We start from the raw sequence: 25,827 nt of genomic DNA on the forward strand, positions 1-25,827 counted from the left end.
AAGCAAAAAAATCAGTGTAAATAAAATTAATCATATTTTTTTTAAACCGTAATATTTCGAAACCGTGCATAAAAAAGCCGTGCAAAAAGAGGATCGGGTGTACTACACCTAGTTAGAACGAACTATATTACAATATTGCAGTATGTGTGAATATTACAAATTTGCGCTCATACCTTAGATCTGTTCTGCTGACTTGTCCATTCAAATATTTGTTGTATGTAATGTTAATCTGGGTTCAATTACCTGAATAATTTCTCATTCATTATTTTGATTGATTCAACTTTACATCAGTAAGCACTGCGTACTTATTGCTACAAGTACCTATCGCGAATCATACGGGTACCCGCCATATTTCAGTCCATTAAGTTGTCATTGACACAATGGATAAAATAAGTAAACAGGTTAATGATTAATGGTAGCTTTACTCCTAGGTACAAGATTTATCTATATATAGTTTTCCACATGTTCCCATTAATCTTAAATGCGTTAAATAGTGACATTTACATTGTGCCTACAAATATTTGTATATTATATTATAGTATATATTAGTGTTTTCCAAACTCTGTGCAGCTGCGGACCCGTGAAAATTGGAGAATTATTTCGCGGACCACTAACGCGAAATATAACGCGTTGTATCTATAATATTTTGTTTTATTATAACTGATGAACATAACAGATAATATAATATTATAAACATACAAAAAAAATATAATTATCATGAAATAATCAGAAACTGTTCTGTAAATAAATTGTTAATTACCTAGTGCTAAATGTACTGCTGTATTTTAGCTAGAATAGTTGATAACCGTGGCTTCAGTATTGTTTCGGAAGCGCTGGATTGACATTCATTCTGTTTCTCTATTCAGTTTTTATCACTGACATGGCCGAAAAAGTCTTGAAACACATGAATACATAATATTATGTAGTTAAAAATTAGGACAATTTAAATGATTTTAGTGATATCCATAACTGTGGCATTTGGACAATAATAATATTCTATACTTATTTAATTAAATTTGCCGAATGACGATTTACTTGGGATTTTTGGCATATTCATTTTAAAACGGGCGATAATATGTAGGTACTATTTGCGTTTCGGTAGTTGGGAGACACTGGTATAAATATCAATAATGTATTAATAATATTCCAAAAATATTCACATTAAACAACGTTCCGGACCTTAGACTATAGATACATTTCTGGACTGATTTCTTATTATTTTTATTTATGATTCTTATTCGATAGTAATGTCTATGAATCTGATAAAATAGGTTTTGATTGTTTTTCAAAATGCAGTGAATATAATATATTTAAGTCATGTAATGTCATCCTAAGAAGATCACAGAGGGGAACAACCTCCCACAACTAACAATTTGACGGAGTTATTATAATTATATATAGTTATTATTAATATACGAGAAAAAATGCTAGCGACTTGTTCACCTTTTAGGTCCATGCTCTGGGTCCAATCACACATTGAAAAATAATATGTGAATTTGCCAGACCCGGGATTCGATCTTGGGACCAATGACATAGGCCTGACGCGTAACCGCTCGGCCATCGTGGGATGCATAATTTAGATGCCTAAAAATAAAGTCTTTGTATTATCGGCGTTTTTTTTTTAATTCAAATCAGGTTTATATTGTCTCCAAATGTCCAAGTGAAGAATACAATCATGTTTTTTCTACTTCTATTGGTGCCATGTTTAACAGAAATGGATGGTTGTACATTATGCGCGATGATCAAAGATATCTTATTTTTTATACTTTTGTGAATAGGTATGCGGAAAAATCCCTTCAATATTTTGGTCCTTTAGCGGCCGATTTTATATTAGTGCTTCGATGTTTGCTTTCAAAAATTATTTCCTGAATAATCAATTATTACTATTTAATGTAGAATATAGCTTCAACTGAAATAACTATAACGTTTCACTACTTATTATTTGCAAGTTTGAAATATTCAATCAATTTCATAGATAAGTTACCTTTTTCTTATAATATCAGATCTTCGTGTGAGGCAATATTCTTCATAGGTGCTTAGCTTTCTTGAAAAATAAAATTGGCCTTAGTCGTTTGCTGTTTACATTCACCAAACTGCGCTAGCATTATTGAACAAATTACTGTGATTTATGAATTACTTTCTTCGGAGAAATTTACGTACAAATTATTCGCTGGTTTTGTAGAAAGCATCGCCACAATGCGATCGTATGATTTTTAATTCACAATAATAAATATATATCACATCACGTTCGCTATTCATCAAATTCAGGCTTACCTTCTCAGTTAATAATGAGATAATGGTATGATGCTCTACACTCTACAGTTACCTATGTTAATTATTTTAATTGAAAAATAATCCTTTCCTTTTTCGTTTTTAATATGTACCTACTGTTAGTTATGTGGACCAGAGGCTCTCATCCTTTTTATATATTGTCCCTCAAACAGTGCTGTTCAACTACGTAAAAAACTGCAAGTCGGGTTAATCGAGAGACAGGAACCGTCTTTGAGTAGATGGTAGATTGCTAAATCATTTCTATATTGGGTATCTAATTTATGGCGATTGTCTGTTTCAGCTGGAGGAGAAAACAATCGAGCTGGAAGGAACGCGAGCTCACGTCCGTTTGCTCGAGAGCGGCGGACGGCGTTCCGGCGAAAGTCTCGGCAGCGGCGCCGCCCCTCGGAGTATGCGCGCGCTGCAACCCTTGCCCCTTCACCTCCAGTCCGACGAGGACCCGGAGCCCGAAGGCGACGGCGACCCCATCACCGACACGCCCAGGAAGCGCCCCAGCAAAATTCCCCTGCCGCCCTCCAAGCAGACCCCCGCCGGCGGGCTCATCCCGAAGCCGCCCACGGGACGCTCCAGAGACACTCCGTCCTACAGATCCCGCAGCGGGGACTCCCTAGGGAGACCCGGCTCGGCGCAGTCGTGGAGAAAGAGCGATGCCAACTCCCTGTCGGGCAGCAAGACCGGTAACTCGATCTCTTCCACCAAGAGTCCGGGCGGCGGCAGAAACTCGAGCTTCATCACCGCCAAGACCCCCAACGGCCGAGACTCCTTAAGCAGAACGCCGAAGGCCAGCAAAGACTCTCTGACCGGAAAGGTCAGGAACAACGACTCCCTGTCGAGGATAAGAGATCTGAGCTGCTCCGCTCTGTCGAAGGGGAGCAAGAAGGACGCGAGCAACGGCGTGTCGGGAGGCGGGAAGAAGTCCAGCGTCCCGGTGCGGCGCGCCAGTTCGGGCCGCCTTGTCGACTCGGACGCCAAGGTTCGCCCGGCAAAGCCTTCTCTGTGGAGCCAATTTTTTAAAATCCTAGACAACGGCCCTTCATAGAGGCGGGGAAGTGGCGGACCGCGATTAGCCCCGCCGAGCCTGCACTCTTGCCTTTTCCGAAACGAATTCGCAGCTCACGCAAAAAAACCCTCCGTTTAATAATAATCGGTTTTCATACGACATTATCATTGTGCATCAATTCTTCTCGCGGACTGACTTTGTCTCTGACTTTTTGTTTTCGGTGGGCGACAGACACGTGTGTTAATGTGTGTTTTACTAACAGCATCCCAGATCAGTGTTTTAATTGTCACATTTTTTTAACTGTTTGCACAGACCCGTTGTTCTCATATGACACGTTTTTCCATTTATGAATAACAGCATCACGGTTGGACCTGCGGTATCTTCTCACGGCGTAAAAGTGTCCCCCACGGACATTCCCGAATAGCCTTCGAGTGAAGTCAATTTCCTCTGGCGGACCGCTCTGTGAGTTGTGTCGCTTTGCAGATTGTCCATAGCGCTTCGATCCTCTCCCCCAGAAGTTGTTTGTCTTTAGACTGATCGTAAGTTATCCGCTTGTTTTTCTGTTATATTATTTTGCCGTATATTATTATTTGACGAACCCCAGCTTTGACACTATATAAGTAGTATTGATTGGTTTGGGTTTAGTATTAGCCAACAAATATCCCATGATTAACCAAACTCTCCTTTATTTCACATTCACCTTGCACTAAACACATCCATAAAATAATATATTATTATTACATTTGTATTATACAAAATATTCACCATAGACCATTATTTGTCCATTGATCCGAGATGACGATCTGATGTTGCAACCTTCACATTTACATACACCGTCTGTCCACACAACATCCATGATCAAATATCATTGTGTGGGCAATCGGCGCTTATAAATGTGAAGACTTTTGGACCGTCATCCCAAATGACGGATTCGGACGTTTGGATCGAACTGTGGAAAAATGTCCTTAGATCATTTATAATCCATTAAACTTGCTGTCATCAATATGCTACTTGCATAAGGAGCAATCAAATATTATTGATTCATAATGTTTACATAGTCAGATCTAAAATACTTTTTTTATGAAGCTACACACTAACTACTGATGGGACAATAAATTTAATGATTATGTTTAATTTGTTTTGATAAGTCACACATTACAGAATATAATATCTCAGATATCCTAACAAAGTCATATAAACATTATTGTATAAAATTGGGCAAATTAATTATATTGAGTCAAAGGCTCTGACAGCTTTTATACCATTTATCAGAACTATTAATAGAATAGTTTTAATATTGATGAAAATGCTGAAATAGCTATGAATTCAAGAACTGAGTTTAAATAACTAAATTTAATTCATTGTAATTTATTATTGTCCTCTTCTGAAACTGTCAGTTGCGGGCTCGAATCCTGCATCTAGCAAAATCAGAATAATATGTTTGAATCCAGAGTATGGACTCAATAGATTGGCTGAATGGCTACAACCATTTTTTGTGAAAATATTTATTAAGAAACCTCCTGAGGCGATCAAGATCCACACCAGATTGTAGAGCCAAAGAAAAAAGTTGACCATTGTAATTTATTAGTGCCAACTTTATACCCGTTGAAGAATTTGTAAATCACCTGTACGTCAAATAGTTGTAAAATTATCTTATTTAGACGTAAACATCCCTACAATAACCAATGCTTTATTTTTGAAATAATTTCTATTACAATGCAATATAAGATAATATTGCATCCTTTGTTGATTTTTTCGGTTTCTTTATTTATTATATTATATTCATGATCGGTCCTCCGGAAGATTGACTTCTGTACTAGCACCAAATATGTCGATAACTAAACACACCTAATAATAATTATCAATCACCAGCTTTTTAGCAATGCTCTAAAAACGATAACTAACATTTCAAAAGAAATTAATATATATTTTTTTATTCTCTATGAAGTTTTTGATTGTATTTTTAACTGTGTTTTACTGGCCTTTTAATCTTAAAACAGGGCTGATAGGAATACATAGTCTTTATTTCGCAGTACGTCTGAAAATTTATTTTTAAATAGCACTATGGACTTGGGTAAATTTCTATAATATTTAATCACATCCTAATGCACAATGCTTTAAATGTGTCCTAATGATAACAAAACTGCATGTTAATACTGTTTATCATAACATATTTTACTGATGACATTTCATTCAGCTTTAGAATCGTATTTGTACAAATTTATTAAAGCGGACCATTTTTATTAGAAGATACAATATGGACTTGACACAGATGCAGTGTTTGAACAATTCTTTCAGTTTATCATTCATTCACATGCGTAACATTATACTTGTGTCCATTTTCTTAAAATGCAGTTATAATTTTTAATTGGATGAAGATTTTTAAATAATGTATGCAAGCTTAATTTGATGGTCCTCTTCCTCAAAATCATTCATATTCTAATTTATTATAATATAAACATTATGTATATTTCATATATATTTTATTTTAACAGCCTCCTTTGGATCGTCGCACCTTGATAAATCCTTGGAGTCGATACAGTCACGGCGTCGAGTTTCACGCTGTAGACGAAGAATCGTACTCGGCCGACCCTCAGATTCTGCAAGACTTCATAACGAGAAGCAACTTTCTGGCAGGAGACAAGCGACTTCAATATTTATCTTCCGACGTCTTCCACAACAAATACCGGAGCTCCGAGGAATACAGCGTCGCGAAAGAAGCAATCGATCTGGATTACCAAAGCCCCAACACGTTAAAAATGCACCTGACTGATTCTGTCCCTCACCGAAAACACTTTCATAGAAACGATCTCGCCACAATGGACGTGAGCACTCTGCATAATTCCCCTACAAAATCTGACGTGTTATTTTATAATCAACCCTTTTGCCATAGTTACGAGTCCGTGTGGAGTAGAAAACTCCCCAAGTATTATGACAGCATCACCAATTCAAACCTCCTCAATCTAAATTACAGCTCCAATTTGCAATCAGTGACAAATGACAGTGTCAAACGAGAAGGGTTAGCGGAGTGTGACTCCCTCGAAAGGAAAATCTCCTTTGATGATGTTCTGTAATGTAACATTATTGTAAATTAACTCAGAGCAAAGCTACACTTGAGACTGTTCTATCATTCTATCGCAATATATCAGTCAAGTCGTATAATGTATGCACTCTAGCTGCTAATGAAATTGATTGTTACGACGATAGAACTGTCTTAATATAAAGTCGCAATTGTAGCTTGGATAGCTCGTACCATCTAAACATAGTCACTTATGAAATGCTTCTTATTAATGGATAAGATACAGTTTAGTGTTAATTAGAAAATGGACTGCAATATTTTTAATTTTCCTTGAATGTAGATAATTCGTAAACTTCAATTTTAAACATATCAAAATAATCCACCTGTTGATTGATGAATTTATTAAATTAATGATAATATCTAGAATGTAACGGTCTCTTGACTCTATATAGATTCGACACCCGTCCTTAAAGTAGTTGGTTGAACTGACGCCGAAGAGTCATAGCTGACAAACACTAAGTAATTGTGCCTAAATAATCAATAATAAGTTTGATACACTCAAACTTTTGAATTTTTTGACTGAAATATTAGGCTTTTTAAGTGGTTTTAGTTGTACATAATTTCTGTTTTATGTAATGCGTAGCTTCTATGGATTTACACTTTGCAGGATTCAAAATAATATCCATTTTGCATTACCATTATATAACTTGAAAAATGTCTGCCCATGTTTCATCGGATGTCTATTTAAAATACTAAAGTACACTAAGATTAAAGTGCTTCTTCGTTACCCAACCTCTTATAATGGACTTAGTATAACTTTCTCGATAATGTTTTATAATCATGTTAGGAATGCACACGGTTTATATTGTACATTTAAAATTCATCATTGATTTCGCTTAAAAATTACTAAACCATGAACTTTTGTTTGAACATTGATTATTGATAATCTTTAGTTTATTGAATGCCTGAATGTTTTTTTTTTATAGTGTTTTCTTGAATCAATGAATTAATTATGTATGATCTTTTAAGCTTATCTCAGCATTCCTTTTCAATGCAACACTGTGATTTCATTAGCAACTATTTTATCTTTTCTCACTATCCTTGTAATAATATTATGTAGCGAAAGAATGGGTAATAAATGTGCTGTCGCTAGAAGATGAGCATTTTCCAGTGCTAATGAAATTTTTATTTATAGTTTTGAGAAGAAACATTCTGTGATATGTATTCTATTTCACTCACTCATTTTAGATATAAGGTTTCAATTGAAAATTGCAGCTTTCAATTTTCTGTAAATAAATAAACTTTGCTAATAATTTCAAACCTTTTTTTCTTTTGACAATTTTTATTTATAATATTGTTTTGTACAGAGGATTTCACAACATAATTCATGAAATGTTTTAATTTTTTTAGTAATTTTGTTTTTAGGGAATGTTATGAATACAAAAAAAAAATTTATTCTCTAGATCGAATCTGCATTTTTATAATTCGGATTCATTGTGTTTAATTTTTCTCAATGTCGTGTTTTTATAATAGTCATTTATTATTTTCAAATATCTTAGTATCAGTGAAAATATTTAACCTCTACTGGGTGTAATTATAATACAGTAAAACCAGATGACAAGTCAACTTCTATCTAATCAAGATCTGAGATATCAAGACATTTTAACTGTATTTTTTCGACATGTACTCACTCATAACTTTTAGTTTGTCTTCAGTTCATATCGAATGTCAAATAATCTGCCTTCAAAAATAAGTCCTCCGTTTTTTTCATTTCATGTCCATTCATTACTCTAAATGTTTTACTTTTTGCAAAAAAGTTATAATAATAATTCTATGATAAATTTCATTCATAATATCGTTTCCATACTAAATTATTTGAGGGTTAGCGCTGTTACATTTCATATCTTAATAATGATAGCTTCAGTTATTAAAGGATTCTGTATGATTATAATTCTGTTAAAATACTAGATCTTACTCGGGTATCTAGCCTAAATATAAATATATGTGATAGCTCAACTTTGAGTGATTCCTCTTTAAACTAAGATATTATTAAGGACACATTGTAGGTACATAATTATTTCACGATTTCCAAGTCATCATATGTCTTATGTGTAATTTTGTTATTTGATAATCTTTTTAAGATTCAAGTTTTTACATTATATTCAGCTATATGCTCATTTTTTCTAAATATATCCTTAATGTTCAAAAAAATAAATTGTACATATTATTATATCTCAGAATCTGCTATGAAATGATTCCGAGACGTATAGCATAGTAATGATTTAGTTAGACTTGTATAAATATTAGAAAACATAATGTAATAGGATTTTAAAAATTACCACTATATATCAAAAATGTATTTATATGCTGTATTAAAGAATATATCTGATTGAATTTAAACACATGTTTTATTAAATTCCTCTGATGACATAAGTACATATTTTAAGGCTCTTGGGGGCTCTTGTAAATCAGTTTTGGTTATTTTATTTAAATAGATCCACTCTGCGTAGGATGGTTGAAAAACTGCCGCCTATTTATCAATATAAAATTTTTAGTTTCTTCAATTTTTTGTAGTGTTTCTTCCACATTTCTCATCATATTTACAGTATAGTCTTGCATAGCCGAAACATATTTGATAAGCCTGAATTGTAAATGTATATTACATAAGTGTGGATATTTAGTTTTAAACAACACATCTCATTTTTCACGATTCCGACACTATGAGCAATAACATAGTGTGATGTTAATTGAAGCGCCTAGTTTCAAAAGCCCCTAAAACGGTTTATGTATTTAGATGGATATTTTTGTTACCTATATGATGGCCAAAGATTGAACTTTAAAAAACGCCAAAAACTGTCAATTCGTATTATCAAAATTTAGGGTAAATTTCAAAACCCGCTAAAATGATTGGGTGTGCTTTTCAAATACCCCTAAAATGGAAAGCCAAAATACTCTTTAGAATGTAACAAATTAAAAAATATATACATAAAGTTCACAGATTTAATAGATATGATTTTATCTCATTTTTCAAAAAACTACCTAAAATCATTTTTCCCAGAACTACCTAAAATCGTTTTAGGGGGTTTTGAAACTAGGCGCTTCAATTACTCTTTTAACCTTTGAAGGTAGGTACTTATGTGAAAAATGAAGTGTTTCACATTTTTTAATATATTTTATAGAGGAAAAAAAGCATTTTTTCAATAATCCCAGTTTTCGGTAAATCAGTTCAAATGAAGCACCATACATTTGTTGACATACCAGTCAAAAATCATTATAATATCTCGACAACAGATAGCACAAGAAGTGACATGCAGCATGTATTACATGGTTTTCAAAATAGCACATCATGTTTAGTCGCTATTATCTCAAAACAAAGATTTGAAGACTTGTTGCAAATTTAGGGTGAGTATCTACATATATTTTTCTGTATCCAATGGTAAAACTACCAATTCTGTTTATCGTGACGTGCTCGAACGGCGACGATTTTTACCATACATATTTCTAACTGAAATTGTACTAGCAGTATGAAAGTACTCGGATGAAATCCTAATTTATTACCAAACAATAAAGTAAACTATAAAAGTCTCCAGCAATATTATACCATATACAGAAGTGTAATTATAATATATATAATGTAGTTAATATTCTAATATATTTATGTAAATATGTAATTCACTACACCAACCTTTCAATGTCATTATTTGATAAATCAGTTTCATTCATTATTATTTGACGAGGAATGATATGTGCGCCAGAATCTTTTTCTACCACAGTAGCAATGTCTCTGAAAGTGATTAAGTGAATGAATATTAGGATATCGTTGTTGAGATGTAAAAACCTCCGATGAGATAATATTTAAATTTTACAGATATGAGAAAAAACTGCTTTATACACAAAAATGAAGGTAGACCTTCAGATTTTTTCATTTATTTACTCACTGTATAACCTGATTTATCTAAATATAGGTAGTGGGGGGCTCATCGTCGATTTTTTGTCATCGGTTGAATGGTTACATGTAAATTGTACGTACAATATTTCACCATGGCACAGTTCGCTGTGAGCTTTCTATCAGAGAGAGATGACCGTATACTATACGGTCTCCAATTTTATTAGAATCAATATGAACATTATTTCAATTTTCATAGCTGATTTTGGCAATATTCACAAATTCAAGAATGAAAACCTAATCTAACAAATAATCCAGTATATCAGCTATTTTCAAAACTTGTTTGCTGCTGGTTTCTTGTAAAGTGAAAACCGACAAGAACCGTGTTTGATTCAGACATGAATATTATGTCAGTACTATACGACCCAAAGAGGGTCTTTAATATACGGCCATATATTTCCGATACAACATTTCACGGTGAAGTGTGATACGGTGAACTGCATACGTATAAGTTTCCGGACACGATTCAGACATGAATATTATGTCAGTACTGTACGACCCAAAGAGGGTCTTTAATATATGGCCACATATTTCCGATACAACATTTCACGGTGAAGTGTGATACGGTGAACTGCATACATAGAAGTTTCCGGACACGAGGTTGAATATGATAACTACGTACATTTGAGGTACCTACCTATTACAGTCTCAATAAAATGAGATAAGTACATTAAATTGGTGATTTTAATTATGGTGGTACCTATATAGAATATTGGGGTTTTTCTAAACTGTGCAGTATAATAATAATATTATATATGAAGGGTATATTAAAAAAAACTATTTTAATAAAAATGTTGCATTTAAGGATTAAATGTTTTAACGGCTTAAAGACAATATGTTATTTTTATGATCAATAAATAGAATAAAGCATTAAATTTAACAATATTTAAATTCAATTTATTTTTACCTTTTGAATTCATCCTGTTTTGAAATATTTCGTCCAAATATTTTATTAAATTTCCTTTTGATTATTTGACAAACATCATTTTCATCAGTTTCTTGCTCCTCTGATTTTATTGTTGCGTAAGTTTCAGTTAATATGGCGAGGAATACATTCTGATAAATGGAAGAAGAATACATTACAATAATTTTCATCCGTTAAGTTAGTATCTAAAAACTATTAGAATCTACTTCGGAATCAGTGATAGAAATTATTGTTTATGTAAAAAAAAAGTAGGTTCAGGACAAAATTCTAGTTTTACTCCCAACACAGAGAACACTGATCTCTACAGAGGGGAAGTTAACCTAACAAACATAAAGAATGATTTTTTTGCATTGTGTTTATTGCTTTTGATTCAAATACAATGAAATATCTACATGTAAAATTTAAACCCACTGTCCATGAAAAAGTAGTTTAAGGTTTAAGCAAAAGACATTCTCTGATCGGATAAGTAACTCACCATGAGAATTAGGAATACGAAGAATATGAAAGACATGAAAAATATTGGTCCAAGAATTCGATTTGCATTCTGAATTTCTTCGTAATCGAAGTCTCCTAAAATAGTTCTCCAAAGCGTAAGCATACTTATTCCAAATGTTGAAAAATTGTAAATCTATAACAGAAACACAATTATATAAATTATCCTAGTTATTATTTGAATCCTATATTTTTGTTTGCTCAGCCCCCAAAACCTGAAAAAAACAACCCCCGGCCCTCCTCCGTCGAAAAATAAGTTTAATTAGTTATTATAAGTGAGATATACTATACGTGAAGCCTACAAAAACAATATAATTGTGGGAAAAGAGGGATGTGATAATAATTGTAAAAAATATTTATAAATACAATACGACTTCAATCTGCAAACCAGCTAACTGCACTTTTGACCAAAAATGAGATTTTGATGGAATTTTGTTATAAAGCATGTCGTCACTGTTCTGGCAGAAGATACTAATTCGAAAAAATGACATACTGAGTTAGTACCAAAATGTTCCTTATTTCAAACTTTACCGTCTGGAAACCTTCTTAATAAATAAACAGTCTTTATTTTAAAGTCATCCTTTTTACGATTACTTAATAAACTCACATGATAGACCATTATTTCAAACATTTTAACAACTTCAAAGTCAAATTACTCAAAACTAGTATTCTCCTCACCCACGGTGGCCGCGCGGCTTAAGGCGAAGTCTTCACTGAGCCTTTTTTAAAGAGGCACCTAGCGGAAAAATACGAAGCTTGCAATTTGAGACATTTTTTTGATAATTTACAATTTCAACTGTATTAATGAATAAATATGTATCTGAAAACATTAAAAATAAAAATATTTTTTATTTTAAGTCAAAGACAAACTTACAATTGTAAAAAATGTAATAAAATGTGAATTTGTTCTATCGGTCCGCACCCTATTATTACATATATTTTATGATCATATTTATTATTAAAATTTAGTTTATTAAGTTTTCTAAGCATCACCTAAGCAATTTTTGACAAATTCATAGTTTTAATATTTTTCATATCTATTTTAAAAAACATCGATTTTTATAAAAAATATAAATGTGTATAACTTGAAATCCTTTTTATTTATATTAATATAAATATTTTATTTATATTTATAAAAATAATTGATTTGATATAAATAAAAAGGATTTCAAGTTATACACATTTATATTTTTTATAAAAATCGATGTTTTTTAAAATAGATATAAAAAATATTAAAACTATGAAATTGTCAAAAATCGCTTAGGTGATGCTTAGAAAACTTAATAAACTAAATTTTAATAATAAATATGACCATAAAATATATGTAATAATAGGGTGCTGACCGATAGAACAAATTCACATTTTATTACATTTTTTACAATTGTAAGTTTGTCTTTGACTTAAAATAAAAAATATTTTTATTTTTAATGTTTTCAGATACATATTTATTCATTAATACAGTTGAAATTGTAAATTATCAAAAAAATGTCTCAAATTGCAAGCTTCGTATTTTTCCGCTAGGTGCCTCTTTAAAAAAGGCTCAGTGAAGACTTCGCCTTAAGCGTTGGACTATCACGCCGTGGGTCCCAGGTTCGAATCCTGGGTCTGGCAACAACACATATTGTTTTTCAATATGTGTGTGAGTCAGGGTATGGACCTAATAGGTTGAGCAAGTGGCTGACATCCATTTCTCGTAAAAAACAAAAATCTGTTAATGCAAACCTCTACTCTGTGGAGGCCCATATGATCCTATTAGGATCGGACATGGTCGGAAAAAAAAAAAAAAAAAGTATTCTCCAGTTAGTGTGTTCTGCCAGAACAGAGACGATGTTTTCTATGTTTACAGAAAATTTCAAATTCCTAAACCTATAAACAAATGCATTATCGTTCTTCTCACAAAACAGCCAACTGCGGGTGCCAAATTTCCAATATCATAAATGGAACAACTCCGCTCTTTATTAAAATAGTGTATTAATACATTCACTGCTGAGCTACTAATTAACCCTTAATTACCCCAATTGAATAACATGCTAATGACCTCTAATATCCTTAGGCCAGGCGTGGTGAGCGCACTGAAGGATTTAATTCATAGTGCAGCTTATTTGTTAAAAAAAAATTCCATGTGTATTTTTGAAATTGTTAAATTCCGCTCGATAGTTAAATTATTAAGTTTTTTCTCCTTCCTGAACAATTTGCCCAAATGGAGTTAGCCGGTTTGCAGATTAAGCAGTCGAAATTTGTAGTTCTACTGAAACGTGAGCTTTGGGAAGCACCAGATTACATTATAAAAATCTTTTATTTTTAAAATTCATTACCTTCATTCCCAAAAATAACGTGCCCATTTGCGCAAAGGCGCAAAAAACAATAAAAAACATGAGAGCAAATGACATTATTTCCATGGCACACTGAAAAAATTAACATCATTAGTAAAATGGTGCAATAATTTATTAAAACATGGTAAATTAAATTGTACAGATTATTATGTTGAATGTAGCATATTATTTGAATGTTATATAATTTTTTTTGTCACATATCGCACCGTTGTGTAAAACCAATTTCAATTTCGAGATTAAATGCAAGACAACTGCAAAAGTCGTGAACTTGATGAATGTAAAAGTGAAGTAACTGAAAGAACATGCAATATACTATAGATATAAACCAAATATTATGGTTTTTTTAACAAAACGAAGACTTCAAGCCCTAATATATCCAAAATATGTCTTTTGCAGATGCCATGGTTTTACATTCACAGTGCGATATGTACCTACTTATAACATGATACGAACACTACACTACAGAGAATAGTACAGTTCTTTTGATACCTTCAGCGATTCAGAATACAGAGATCACTGGAGGTATTTAATGAGGGAAACTTTCGAATAGAGTTATGATCCTCAACAAAGAAGAACAAAGTACAAAGAAATCAATTTAATTAGGTTTGTTTACAATTTTACAAAATAACTTCCTGGAAGATAATCTTAGCAGCAATAAATAATTTGAAAGGAGACAGCTGGCTCCCTAGTTTGAGATCAATGCTTAAAAGAGAAACATAATAGGAAGGCATGCTAACGATTTTATAAACATTTTCAACAATGATAATTATTATGACTAGCTGAGCCAGCTGGCTCTCGCCAGTCTGTCTCGCAAGGTCTTGCAGACAACTTTTCGTCATAATGAAATGGTGTTGAATTTTAATATAATTGTAAAGTATGTATAGACGGCGCCATAGTTTTCCCTTCGGGATGGATTTTCATTCACGTCAGACAGTTTGACATTTCGCCGATTTGTCAGTTTTACAGTTTGCATGTCGTCACTGCCAATACAAATTTTGAGTCATATGCGTAGTCTATTCTGGAGTCTGGCCTTCACAATATCGTCTGACACCACTTCAGGCTGCTAGGCCTAGCAGAACAGCTGGCAATCGCCGATTGCTACCAATGACATTTTAATTTTAATACAATATATGTGTAGGTATGTGCATTTAAATATGATAAATAATTATACATCTCAATCATTCGAATATACAGCAATATATGTGATTATCATAAAAAGCGATCCAATATAACGTGAATATTAATCTCTTTCGGGTCCCATTTACATAATAGAAAAAGGTTAGCAGCATAAAAAATAAATTTAAACATTATTTTGTTTCATTGTCTATAAAAAATAAATGCTTGCAGCCATAGAATAATATTTAAAAAATCAAATTTTGAATTAAAAATTAACCATAAACAATAAAGTTTCCCGGTGCGGGACATTCATATCGAGACAAATGTTGATAAATAATAAAGCAATACATATTATATCTGAGAGGAATAGACCAATTCTGACCAAAGTTCAAGACCTAAAGATGTGGAATCAGCTTAAAGAGGCCTTCATCCAGCAGTGGATTGATACAGGTTGATGACGGTAATGACGATATAAATGGGTAGGTATACAAAATCATAAGTTTACAAAAATATATCAGTTTATATGACCAAGAAGAGTAGAATTAGGTTGGGATAACCTTCATCCAGCAGTGGATTGATCTTGGTTAATAATGATAATGACGATATTATGAATGGGTAAATATAATATCAGTAATTTTGATAAATATAACAATTCATATGACCCACAGAAATACAAACAACTTCAAGAGGCCTTCATCCACCAGTGGATTGATTCAGGCTCATGATGATAATGGCAATATAAATTGATATAATATAATATCACTGATTTTGATAAATACAGCAATTCAAATGACAGAAAGGTGTAGAATCAGGCTAGGGAGGCCTTTATCCAGGAGTGGATGGGTTCAGGTCGATGATGATAAGAACGATAGAAATAGGTATAATATCACAAATTCGTTAAACCGAAAGTAGTAGAATCAGGTTGCAGAACCCTTCATCCAGCAGTGGATTGATGATGATGATTACGACGATATAAATATGTAGATAAATAGCATTAGCATTTTTAATAAATATAGAAATTCAAGACTGATGAATACAATCAACGTAGAGAGGCCTTCATCCAGCAGTGGATTTATTGAGGCTCGTGATAATAATGGCATTATAAATATAGATAGGTAGATAATAATAAATTATTATAATATCACTGATTTTGATAAATATATCAATTGTGTCGCTGAGTTTCAAAACCCGCTATAACACTTTTTCATTATGTTGAGAAAATCGATAAAAACTTTTTGAACTAAAAAGGTTTTTGAATGTTTCAGTAGTGTTATAGCGAGATTTGATAGACACATTGATTTTATTTCATAAATGACAGTTAATCGTAGCGGGTTTTGAAAGAGACGATACAATTTTCATGTAGAGATTTTAATAACGAATCCAACGATATATATATCTTAATTATTTCAAAAAAGTGTTATAGCGGGTTTTGAAATTTAGCGACACAATTCATGTGTAAGTAAGGAGTAGAATAAGGCTGAGGAGGCCTTCATCCAGCAGTGGATAGGTCCAGATTGATGATGATAAGGACGATAAAAATAGGTAGATATTATACAACATCACAAATTTTGATAACTATAACAATTCGCATTAATTTCTTTCATTGTTTGCAATGGCAACCTTGTTTTATAAGTTATATCGTAATCTATGGAAATTAGTAGCCTTATTCTATAAAAAAAGAGTGCGTGAACAGCCACAAAGAAATATTTATAAAACATCAAATTTGGAATACAATTACGTTATCTATGGAATAATTCCAGTGGTTTTCAGACAATGCGAGGATTTCGAATCGTTCCAAAATTATAGTTTTTCACCGCAAAAAAATTAAGTGCGCCAATGTGTAGGGGAGAGCAGGTAGGATTCGTACACAGGGAGCATTCGTACAGTGGTGATATCTTCACTATCCAATTCATTGAAGTGCTCGCGTTTGTGTGCGTGACTCTCGCTCATACGCATAGTGTAACCGCGGGGCAGGGCGTCAGTGCGGTCAACGGCTTCGACGGAGCACGCCGATATGTGGTTTCGCTCTATGTAAATATTTTTTGTATTCACTTTTGAACACTCTTAGCTTTTATAAATTTTGCGCAAATGATATAAGTGATTTAATATAGTTTATGAAGTGATAACCTCGTTTAATATGTAAATAGTCATTTTAGGCTAACTATAACGGTTATTTTTATTTTCAATTAATTTGTTGATTTCTCTGTTTGGGGTACCTTTGTGCAGTTATGAGTGGGGTAGATTCGTACTGTACGAATGCTCCCCAAAAATATTATTGTTACAGAACCATGCCGCGAATATATGTAAATAAAGGGACAAGAACAGGAGAGGTTGACGAAGATGCAATGATGCAAGATGCAGCCGTTAGAATCCACGCAAGGTGCACAATCAACTTCTACAGCGGGCCAAGATGCCAATGTGCCAGAAACTCCACCTGCAGAAACAGGAGTAATCAACAAGATCTTCCACGGAGCTCAGCGCCAGTATCACCCTCCTTGCTATCACCTACAACTGCGCCTGCATCTTCATCAACTGTAGGATTAATAACTCCAGAAATTATCCGGCCCTATTCCAGAGTGGACAGAAATACGTTAAAAAAGTCAAAGAAAGGAAAACTGCCAGGAAAATCGAGAATATATACAGATACCCCTGAAAAAATAGACTAGAAGAAATAGAAAAGGCAAAAAAGTTGAAGAAGCAAGAGCAAGAGAGGAAAAAAGGGCTAAGATGAAGCGGGCATTACATTTACTATCAGATACAAGAACCAAAACAAAGAGACAAGAAAACTTCAGGGACAACTAAACCAAAGAGGCAAAATAAAACTGTAAAGACTGATGGATGAAAGGAAAGGATGAAACTGATTGTGAGGATGAGACTGATTGTGAGGATGAGGCTAATATGAGTTTAAGAGAAAGTTCTTGGTCTCTCGTCAAGAGACGTCTGAAGGATCAGTTACTGAGAATGAAACTCCAGTTATGTTAGAAAACATCAATGAAGAAAGCTTTGTGATAGTAAAGTTCGAGAAAAAAAAACCGTTTTATATTATGTTGGGCAGGTGCTTAAAAAATATAGTCCCGTTGAATACAAAGTTTCATTTTTGAGAAAGAAGTTTCATACCTGGAAATTTGTCTTCCCACTAACAAAGATGAAGGGACAGTTTACATATCAGATGTGGTATGTATATTGCTGCTATCAAAACTTGCTTTTACAGCAAGAACAGCCCACATATTTAGCTTCGAAGAAGACCTATCTATGTATAATGTTGGATAGTACAACTATTAAATACTTACATAAGATTAAGACCTATTACTAATGGTAAATTTTATAATGTTGATTTATACGTTCCTTTATTAACAAAAAAATAAATAAAAGTGTTATGTTTTTATGACTATATAGTTATAAGCACTTTAAAAACAATAACTGTTAATTATTACTACATAAAGGCTGATTATGTGTTAACTTTGATCTCGATACATGATTATATTACATTGAATAAATAGCATTTTCTTTGACTGTACGAAGGTTCCCCATTATGTACGAATGTGCCCCACACTATGTACGAAACTACCCCATGTGTGGGGTCGTTTCGTACGTTTTCCATTTTTCAGAAAAATTACCGTTGCTTCGCCATGCTGGTTAGTATCTAAACTACTCTTCACTATTATTAAAGCCAAATATGGCGGGTATATAGCAGCATTGAAGTTATTTTAAAATAGCTTACATTTTTTTTTTTTTTTGGCTTAGAGTAAAAAGTGTATGAATCCTACCTGCAGTCCCCTACATGGTGACATTTGAATAAAAAGAATCAGTTCCATTTGTCAATAAAGGATCAGAAGGTCTTAAGCGACGAAGACGTCATTCTGTTAGGCGTGAACAGTAAATATGGCAATCGTATATACGGTATGTAAGAAAATATCGGATATAAACGTCACGTACCTGTAAAATCATGGAAAATATCTGAAATGTGTTATTCAATCGGTAGATAATTCGGTAGCGCACATTTCGAAGTGAAGATGTAAAAATAACAATAAAATGACGCTTAAATGAGCTGTTGGTGCGTTTTCCAAAATCTCCTAGGATAATAATATATAGATGATAATATCTGTGTATGGCGTGAATATGTTTATTGAACACAATCACAGAAAACCAACCTTACAAATAGCTGCAATACTAATTAATAACCTGATTATTAAGGTATTATGTATTTCTGAATGGTTACAGAAGTGAGTTAAGTTTGGTGGAGCATCCTGTCTCTTTCTGTGAGTTAATTAGGCAGAGACAAATTATTGTCTACCTGTGTAGTCTTGATAATGGTAGGACAACCAAAATAGATATTGATTAATACACCAATCTAAAGAATTTAATATAATTTTTGTTATCATTTTAAAATATCTACTATGTTGAAAGTAAATGCAAACTCAATTGATAATTAAAAAATATTTGACCAAGTGGGATTCAAATACATACATAGACACACTTTTACTTGCCAGGTGAGTGCTGTAGCACCGCGTTATAAACCCAAGTGTCTTTCTTGCAGATGTCCAATAATATGATATGTGAGTGTTTTAAATTTCCGTAACCGAACATTTTCTAATAGGTATGTTCGTGAGGTTTTCCCGAAGTTCTCATATGAACCATTCAATCAGTTAATTGCTTACCCTGCTCAATGTTGCCGTTAACTCTTGCATAGTCCTATTAAAACTGAGATATTTAAACAGTTTCATCCAGAGAAGAAAAACAAAAACTGCAGTAACAGTGTCCATTGTGCGTGTAGCCGAACCCAGTTCTTCGAAATCCAAAAATTGGTCTTGCCTCTGAATGAGATTCTTCAGATTATCTCTGAGATACAAGTACAAGTATACATTGAAGGCTATCACAGCGTAGCTAGTCTATAAACAATCTTAATACCATTAATCAATACAACACAGACAACAATTTCTATTTAATTTTACCTGATAGGAATTATTAGAAAAAAAAACTATTTACCATGAGAACGATGATGTCGAGAATATTCCAAAATATCTTGAAATAGTTGCGCTTTAATCGATACAGTTTTAAAATTTCTTCCACCGTTTGCAACATAACAAACAATAGAAAAATTATTTCAAACGCCATTATAATGTGATCGAAACTGTCCACATATTTCAACAAATTCTCAGAGGCTATGGACCAAGTTGATATCACATTTCCAACAGTTGATCGCTCAAAAATAAGTCTGTAAACATAATTAATTTTAATGCAGGCAAAATTCTCAGGGTTAATATAAAAAAATTGCCGGAAATGACCGTAATGCACCGGAACTCAGCTCAATTCGTGAAATCCCCAAAATTATGCCTCCAAATCGTTGAAAAAATAAATGAATTATTAAAAAGTAATTAAAATCACTTACTTTATAAACATTTCAAATTTAATACGAAAATTGTCAGACTCGGATGAATGCTAAAAAATAATATTTATGACGTGCCGTAAACTGCGTTTTTTGCGTGCGGCGTTGGCAACTCTTGGATGCCACAAGTTTAAAGACTGATGAGTAGGGCCCGGATTTATATGGTAGTGCATGTTTTGTTAGGGTGTATGCACAGTTATGAGAGTTACACAGAAATCTGTTTTGAAAGACACAGAATCAAAATATAAAATTTTATTGTGCATATAAATGCATATTTGAGACGTTAGAGCATATTTGAGACATTGGTGGATATTTCATAAATAAATGCATATTTTAGAGCTTCTGAATTTATAATTTTAGTTTTTTTTTAAATCATTTTATCGAAATATAACTAAGTTAGAAAGGTAGATAGTTTAGATGCACTTGTATTTTTAATGCCATCTCCGAGCTGTGGATTTATCAGAAAAAGTGAAGTCAACTCAGGCACTTTTATTTAAAGTTTGCCCAATCACCTCTGTGGACGTTGAGAAGTCGTTTTCCGCATATAAACAAAATAATGACAGATACCTATGTGGAAAAATTTAATGCCAGAGCATAATATTTAAAAAAATATTGTATTTTTTTTCGGGCAAAAAATCGAAAATAGCATTTAGGAATAGTTAAGTGTGTCGTTTTTTGTTTTTTAATTTATGTTTGGTTTACATTGCATTTATTATTCAATTATTTGTACTTGTGAAAAAACTACAGTATAACCTCGTTTTTACGTGCCCGGAATTCACGTTTTCCCGGCAATTGTGTGTATTTTTTTCAGTCCCGATGTATTTCAGTACATTTAATACCCGCATTTACGTTTTTCTTTCCCGCGATTTACGTCGGAAATATTCAAAATATGCGAGTTACGCGCACTTGACAATGATTGGGTCGTGACATTCGAACGATTTTTCAATAAAAATTTTAATTGAATGTTGTTTTTTAATAAAACATTATTTTTTAGAAACATAAAATTTAAATGTTTTTTTTTTCAATATCCCCCTTATAAATTTTCCCTCCAATTAGGTTTTTTTTCTTCAGTCCCTTAAAAAACGTAAAATAGGGGTAATATTGTATTTTGAAAATTGTAATTGATTAACTTTATATTCATTGTGTTTTTTTGTTCTGCTATCGTATTATATGTTAAAAAATATTAACTAGTTATTCGATTTAGGTCTGTTATATTGGGTAAAGTGGGTATTTGCAATTTTTTCCCACAAAAAATGTCCATTTTTAACTGCATATTTCTTCGGTTTTAGTGCATATTTTTTTGATTTTAAGTGCATACGTGCATGCATATTATATTCATGTTTTTTGTTGCATATAAATCCGCTCCATACTGATGAGTGATGACCATATGACAGTCTGAGCTAAGTAGTGATATGTATGGGTTTATGTTGGAGGGTTTGTTTCACTATAATAATTAAAACCATGGATTCAGGGAAATTAAATATTCAGTATATTTCGCTTTTCACACGAGATACAAGACTTATAAATTGTTTGAAGTAACAATTAATTATTATCAATATTTCACGTTCACATACACTTTGGCGCGAAAAGGTAGCGAATTAGATTCAGACGCGACGGTCAAGGCTCGAGGGATAGTTCCCGTCTGGCTATTACCTACCCTCTGTTCTTCATCCACCCAGAGACAAGTAATGGTATTTGCTTTGTTTGTGTATTTGAGTATTTTGTATTGTTTCGCTGTGCATCCCGGTCTAGCATTCCTCTATCGACTCAATTACAGTTACAAATATAATTATGTACGAGTTCTGTTCTTCCTAATACCCCGTTTACATGTGCATGGATTTACTGTTGACAGTAAGAAAATGTATGGGTAAACATGTATTATCCTGCAGTTGGTGAGATTGCATGCATGAATCAAAAAAGTTTGAAACCTTCTGAATTATCATGCGACAGTAGAATTATTTCGATCTGCGCCTGCGCAGTAGAACGATAGTGGTGAACCTGCCAGCATAAAAATGAACTACGATTGAATTTTCAGGTTGACCGATTTTCACTACCTGTCAAATAATACGAAATAGCACCATAAAATGACAACATCGCGTCTCACTTAGTTTTGAAAAATGAGATTGGAGAGATAGTCAGCACTTTTACGTGGAAACAGTTATTGTCACGATAGTTTAAAATAAGCACTGTTGCCGCCAGTAAACCCATGCATGTGTAAAGGCGCTATCACTCTGTCAATTGCTGGATTTTTGAGGGAGGGGATTTAGGCATTTAATATGATATTTGGTATCAGTAGGTATATTACAAAAAAATCTAAACCACTTATTTGTTATTATAATATACAAAAACTTTGATAAATGTGTTAAGGCTCTTCAGCTGAGGCATGTTCTAAAAAGATCATGACTACGCGACATGCAGATTGTGCAAACAAAACATAATCTGTCATAAAAATTCAACATGCGTCCATTTAATCTTAATGTTATGTTTATTGTTATATTAGTAATAATAATATATTCATTGACATGTTTCTTTTTCGAGTAAATGCGTAACGTTTTTTAGTCATCTTTACACGATTTAAGAATATATTGCTCTGACCCCATCACAAAACAAATTGGCGTGCTTACAGCTCGACTATCGCTCTCCGATTGGCAACAAGTGCGAAATTACCTTCCACCTATTGTTGAAAATTATTTGCCATTTCACTGAAGTATGCTCTTAATATATTTTGAAAATTATCGAGTGCTCCATATAATTTTCCATTTTGAGATCTGAATCCGAGAAATTCGGAGAGTTGAGGATGTGATCAAATAGAGGAGAAAACGAAGAAAAATTTGAAATTGACAAGTGGAAAGGATGGGCGACGCTGATCTCATACATTGTATTGCACGGTAGACTGCTGGCCGTCATCCTTCCGGAAGATCTAACTAAATTACTAAAAGAAGGAGATATAACTGGGACTCAACTTTGCAAAAATTCGAAGAAACTGAGAGATTTGAAAGAACTGTCTACAACAAGTAGGTATAAAAAAAAGAGTACTGTTTATTGTTTTTTCTTAGCACATGGTCACTTATTTTGTTTATTTTATTGAGTAAAACAGTAACAAACTTTAATCTTTGTCAGTTCTATAGATACCGTACCTTACTAAAGATGTCGACTGGCGAAACCTGAGTTACTAAACTAATTCTTATGGAATAGTACAAAACTCTCATCATTTAGAATATAAACTAAATTGCTATCAAGTACCCTCAGTCGTTTAGTTAGTCAGGTAAAAATATTTTTTATTCCAGTGTATATTAATATTCCTTACTTGACTATCGAAAACACATTCGAGTTGGCGTTGTAAAGAGTAAAATCAATGAAAAGGACTCTTGTCCCTCTATCCAGCCATTTATTGAGTTTCAACTCTTTTAAGAGATTTACTGTATCATTTTTTGAGACTGGCAAATCAACATAATATCCTCCACCACTGTAAACCGTAAAGTGACCCCAATACGTGGAACCATTCAATTTTTTTGGATCAGAATAAGTCCACCTAAAGGGTAGAAGAATTTTAGTTAAATTAAAAAGATAATATTTTGTCATGACGATGAAGTCAGCTAAATATTCTTTGTTCTTACGCTGTGCCCAATCCATCTCCGAAGCTACTAACATCTTCAAATTTGTGGAAGTAATTAGAATAACACTTTGCAAAATATTTTTGAAATGCCTCATGTATGATGCAAGAATCATTCTTAATTCTTAATTGTCGCAATCTTGGAACGCCTAATAATTTGTTTTCAAAGAGTATTTTCTCATCATCAGGGTCTGTGGATATCTCTGTTGGGATGTTTGCTGGGTCTGTATTCCAGTAAATACCATTTACAAACACTTTTTCAATGTACTGCAACAGATACAATATTATGAAAGTGTGCAGCGGTGTAAGTATATAAGTATAGAAGTTAGACACATAAAGAAGAATCATTAAAAAGGTTGTTTTAATATTTTTTTTAAAGAAATCTCTAGTTCACCTTCTGTGATTGGCTAAATTAAAATATAATTTAGAAACACGTCAAATGTTTAATAAAGAAAGAAACATTCTCAACTCTTGTGAAAAATTCATTTAATAAAAGAATTGTTTATTAAATTTACTGTAAATTCTGTACCGGTGAAACTACAAGCAACACAATGTATTCATGATTCGAGCGAAAAAGTGCATGGAAACCATTTTTTTTTTTTTTGCTCTTCCAATTTTTCCAAGTTTTGGTCGTTCGATGGTGTTTTGTTTTGTTATTGTGATATTTCTTACCTCCCATACTTGATTTATTGTGTAAACCTCCCTAAATGTAATGTCGTGATTATTCATAGAAAATTCTTTTTCTATAAATATATCTTTTACCGCCTTTGTAAAATAATACATAATACCTGGTTTTGATTGAGAGGTAACTACAAAAGTAAAATTGGCGATTATTTTTCATCGATTATATGAATCTATTAATTTAAAGTATTTCATAATAACAAAGATGTTAACCAAACTCACCAAATGTTGTGATAGACAAAAATACTATGTATATTATTAAAGTTTTCATCAGAAATAACTTTAGTGTCTTGTATAACTTGTTCTTCTCATAAAAAATACTTTGCTACTAAAATTTATCATTTATAATGCTTTTTACTGAATGTATATGACATGACAGTTTCAAAAGGACAATTATTTTTTTAAATAAAGAATCCATAGCTAATGGATGCTATGTTCTTGCAACTTTTAAATACATTGTAATAACATGACACCCATGGAAAAAATATTATTGAGGGCAGTACAGTGCATTTTTAATATCAATCTTCTGTGTCACCACAGTCGTTTCTGGAACTAAAACCCGTCCCCTGCATTTACTTTCCCCGCTACTACATTCTCCACACCCATAGGTAATTCAGTATGTGTTGGATATTGTGTGGAGTTTTATTAACATTAAAATGCCTAGACGTCTGCGGAAGCAGATGAAGAGCATCATTTCGAATGTAGAAGTATTATGGAGGAGAAACAGAATAGAATGCTTTTAATTCCTCGCAATAGTGCCAGAGATAGAGTATCTGCTATGACAAGGCAACACGTAAAGAGCATGTGACATAATCAGTCGGTACGCAAAAACCATATGATGTAACGCTGTCAGCGCATGCAGCACTATGATATGAAAGACTTTTAAAAAAGTCGCACTGTACCTTTGACCTTATCTGTATTAATATTTTGAACTTTAATGGGTATTTATTGTTAAATAAGTTTTTTCCACAATTTTTTTTAAAAATCTACAGCTGTTTGCTTTTCTTTTGTAGCAATCTGATAT

The 25,827-nt window shown here is 32.8% G+C and overlaps 2 protein-coding genes across 5 annotated transcripts in view; one reads left to right on the forward strand and one right to left on the reverse strand.

Moving 5' to 3' along the window:
• The window catches only part of jvl (javelin-like), a 479,502-nt gene extending 470,791 nt beyond the window's left edge, over positions 1–8,711 (forward strand). For 2 of the 4 annotated variants that reach the window (XM_085959311.1, XM_085959314.1), the window contains exons 5-6: positions 2,573–3,831; positions 5,788–8,711. In XM_085959311.1, the coding sequence (XP_085815437.1) occupies positions 2,573–3,331 (759 nt within the window). In that variant the 3' untranslated portion in view covers positions 3,332–3,831; positions 5,788–8,711. The remainder of the gene's footprint in view (positions 1–2,572; positions 3,832–5,787) is intronic. The other 2 variants (XM_085959299.1, XM_085959307.1) reach the window with 1 other exon arrangement.
• Positions 8,712–10,529: 1,818 nt separating this feature from the next.
• LOC147078402 (polycystin-2-like protein 1) lies at positions 10,530–24,160 on the reverse strand. The gene is made up of 7 exons (XM_085960468.1): positions 24,127–24,160; positions 20,110–20,285; positions 19,782–20,012; positions 13,990–14,079; positions 11,658–11,810; positions 11,239–11,313; positions 10,530–10,553 (listed from the first exon to the last, which is right to left on the reverse strand). The coding sequence occupies exons 1-7, from the start codon at positions 24,158–24,160 to the stop codon at positions 10,530–10,532; spliced, it is 783 nt and encodes a 260-aa protein (XP_085816594.1).
• Positions 24,161–25,827: the final 1,667 nt, after the last annotated feature.

Source organism: Rhyacophila brunnea, unplaced genomic scaffold, assembly GCF_057557595.1.
Source record: "Rhyacophila brunnea isolate RB1 unplaced genomic scaffold, BYU_Rbru_1.0 scaffold_11, whole genome shotgun sequence".
Lineage (NCBI taxonomy): Eukaryota > Metazoa > Arthropoda > Insecta > Trichoptera > Rhyacophilidae > Rhyacophila > Rhyacophila brunnea.

What these genes read in the sequence shown, in the direction of transcription:
- LOC147078402 (XM_085960468.1), bottom strand. Translation starts at nt 24,160, where the DNA reads ATGTTAGTAGCTTCGGAGATGGATTGGGCACAGC. An exon ending in CGTTATTTTTGGGAATGAAG is followed by an intron (nt 11,811 to 13,989) that starts GTAATGAATTTT and finishes TTTCTGTTATAG; the next exon opens with ATTTACAATTTTTCAACATT. An exon ending in AAGAAACTGATGAAAATGAT is followed by an intron (nt 10,554 to 11,238) that starts GTTTGTCAAATA and finishes TCACTTTACAAG; the next exon opens with AAACCAGCAGCAAACAAGTT.